General features: G+C 40.3%; 1 protein-coding gene across 1 annotated transcript in view; it reads right to left on the bottom strand.

Moving 5' to 3' along the window:
• The window catches only part of LOC104527863 (zinc finger RNA-binding protein-like), a 16,328-nt gene that overhangs the window by 11,490 nt on the left and 1,818 nt on the right, over positions 1-3,020 (bottom strand). The window contains 3 exon segments of the mRNA XM_010171688.1: positions 627-777; positions 1,009-1,214; positions 3,004-3,020. The exon segment at positions 3,004-3,020 is cut by the window's right edge and continues 18 nt beyond it. Coding sequence (XP_010169990.1) covers positions 627-777; positions 1,009-1,214; positions 3,004-3,020 — 374 coding nt within the window.

Genomic DNA, 3,020 nt, shown 5'->3' with positions numbered 1-3,020 from the left:
CAGCAGGGAGCAGAAAATTCATTCTGTACTTTTATTTCTTATGGAAATACAGCAAATGGTTTATATTAATTCCTCTGAGTGGTCTAAGGTGGCATGTACTGTTTTTTCTTTTTCAAGGGCCAAATAAAAACAAAACCAAAAAACAGAAGAAAAAACTCAGAACACACAATTAAGACAAGCAATTAACTAATTGTGGATCTATAAAGCACTGACATACAAATTGGAAACAAGATGTAAGTACAAACAGACTGGCATTAATGGAGAACTTTGACCTTCAGGCAGCAAACTTCCTGTAACACTGCACTAATTAGCTCTATCGCTGCTGGTAATTGGATAATTGTCTTTCTTATGTTCATTTCTATTTCCCAGTTAAATGAAATACATTAAATTATGATTGATACTACACCACTAGTGTAAACACCTACACAATTGTATGGACACGGTACAGAGAAAGCAAAACGTGCAGCCTAGTCCCTGAATTCAGATGGAAGCACTCAGAAAACAGAAAGAAACTGAACCTGAGCAATGAAAAGTGGCACAGTGAGCCCTGCAGGCATTTGACTTGAGGACAGATTTTTACAGTATCTTTACAGAAATTCAAATCAAAAAATCCGAATTCTACTCACTGCAAGTTGTTTGGGAAGACTTTCAGCAATACGACTGAGTAACGTCTTTGAAGGCTTCTCAGCACATAACAAAACAAGATTGACATTTCGGTCTCCACGGAGTAGCAAACCTTTAGCCAAAACGCCTACCCGTAAAACTCCTTTCAAAGCTCTGTGAATGACAGTTAAAAGTTGCATTTAAAATAATATAAAAACCTTAAAACTAATCCTGAAGACAAAAAAGTGAAATAAAATAGAGGTAATCTACATACTTTTGAGGCCACAGTGACATACACTGTATCAAAACCCAAACAGAATCAAGTCTGTGGAAACACTGGTAACAGCGTAAGGAAAAACTTCAGAAAGAAATTATAAAATTATTAAAAAGTAATTAAAAAAATACCTGTCTTTACTGCCATCTTTTTTATCATCTCCCTCTTTGTTCTTGCTTTTTTCATGATCAGTCATGTTGTCAGAAACAAGTTTCAAAGCACGTTCAGTAATAGAAACGATTTTTTGGACTGCCTGAAGCTCCTCTTCTGTTGGATAAATAGCAGCATGTTTGGTCATGACATAGCGGTCATCAGAGGAGTCAGGGCGGCGAAGAGGCTAAAGAGACAAAAAAGAGCAGATTTCTGAAACTTGGGTACACTTTCAAGTTCACAAATGGTGAGTGACCAAAAACCAAACACATAGCTAAACCACAGAATATTCAAACCTCAAATCACTGAAATGTAACAAAACATGAACTCAAGTGTCCTTAACAACTTACACTGGTCACAATCAATCATGTCTGAAAAACCAGGAAACATATCAAAAGTAAACAAATTATGAAAGTCCAGGATCAAAAGTATCTCCCCAACATAAGTATCTGTTTCTATCAGCTGGGAAACACTTGCATATTGCTGCAAAATAAAGTATCCATGATTGCCTTCATAGAATCACAGGAGAATTCAAATAGGAAGGGAGCTCAGGGGGTCCTCTAGTTCAACCTCCTGTGCAAACTATGTCAGCTATAAGACAGACCCCATCATGTTGCTCAGGGCTTTATCCAGTTTCGTCTTTAAAACTGCCAACACTGGAGGCTGTACATCTGTGTGACAAAAGTTATTTCCTGTATTCAGTATGAATCTCTTTTGTCTCAGCTGAAGCTGGTTGTATCTCACCCCCTTGTGACTGTAAAGAGCAAGGCTCCATTGTCTTTATAACTCACAGATACCACAGAACAGCTTAGGTTGGAAGGGACCTTAAAGATCATCTAATTCCAACTCCCCTGCTGTGGACAGGGTTGTCGACCACTAGATCAGGATGCCCAGGGCCCCATCCAACCTGGCCCTGAGTGTCTCCAGGGCCAGGTATTAGAAGGCTATTACATCTCACTGAAGCTCTCTCTTCTCCAGGCTGAACAAGCCCAGATACCTCAGTCTGTCCTCACAGCGCATGCGTTCCAGACCCAACTATCCTGGCAGCCCCACAATGAACCTGATATGGTTTACAGCATCTTTCCTGTACTGGAAAGCCCAAAACTGAACCTAGTATTGCAGTTTGGGTCTAAGGAAAGCCAACCACTTCCCTTCACCTACTGGTCAAGCTCCTGTTAATATAATCCAGGATGTCAGTGGCCTTCATTGCTGCCAGGATACACTGTTGACTCATGTTCAGCTTGTTATTTGCCAAGATCCCCAGATCTCTTTCAGCAGGGCTGCTACCCAGCCTGTCACTTCTCAGCCTGTATCAGTGCAAGTGGTTATTCCTTCCCAAGTGCAGCATTAGGCATTTGTCCTTGCAGAATTGCATAAAGTTCCTGTTAGTCCATCCCTCCAGTCTGCCTAGGTCCCTCTGGATGGCAGCCCTGCCCTCAAAGGTATCAACTATTCTCCCCACCCCAAAGCCATTCAGTTTCATGCCAGCCTGCAAACCTTGTGGGTGTGCACTCCAACAACTTTCAAATCACTGATAAGTTGCTAATGAGACAAATCCCCAGATAAACTCATGTGGTACTACACTTGTTACTGACCTCCAAGCAGAGTATGACCCACCACTACCATTAGCCTCTGGACTTAACGCTTTTTATCCACACAATCGTCCACAATTAGATAAATAATGTTGTATAATGCAATTAAATAAAATAAAATGTAGTACACAAATCCAGAGTGACTTGTATTTGAGAAGAAACAGTATCTGTCTTTAAGGCATCCTTTTGTTATTTCAGCAGACTTATTTTGGAAGACAGGTCCATCTACACAGTTTTATTAGCACATAATCTCTTCTTCACTTTTCCAAATCCTTTATTAAGAAACACTGGAGACAACTGAAGCAGCAGTGAATAATTTATAGTGCTTAACTCTGCCTCCTGGTAAGCATGCTCTCATTTTTTTTCTCAAGTTAAGAAACTCACAGCTGGTCCTTGGGGCT

This window comes from Antrostomus carolinensis, unplaced genomic scaffold (assembly GCF_000700745.2).
Source record: "Antrostomus carolinensis isolate BGI_N321 unplaced genomic scaffold, ASM70074v2 scaffold15047, whole genome shotgun sequence".
NCBI lineage: Eukaryota > Metazoa > Chordata > Aves > Caprimulgiformes > Caprimulgidae > Antrostomus > Antrostomus carolinensis.
Note: the sequence above shows the minus strand (reverse complement) of the source record. Positions and strands in the feature narration are given on the sequence as shown.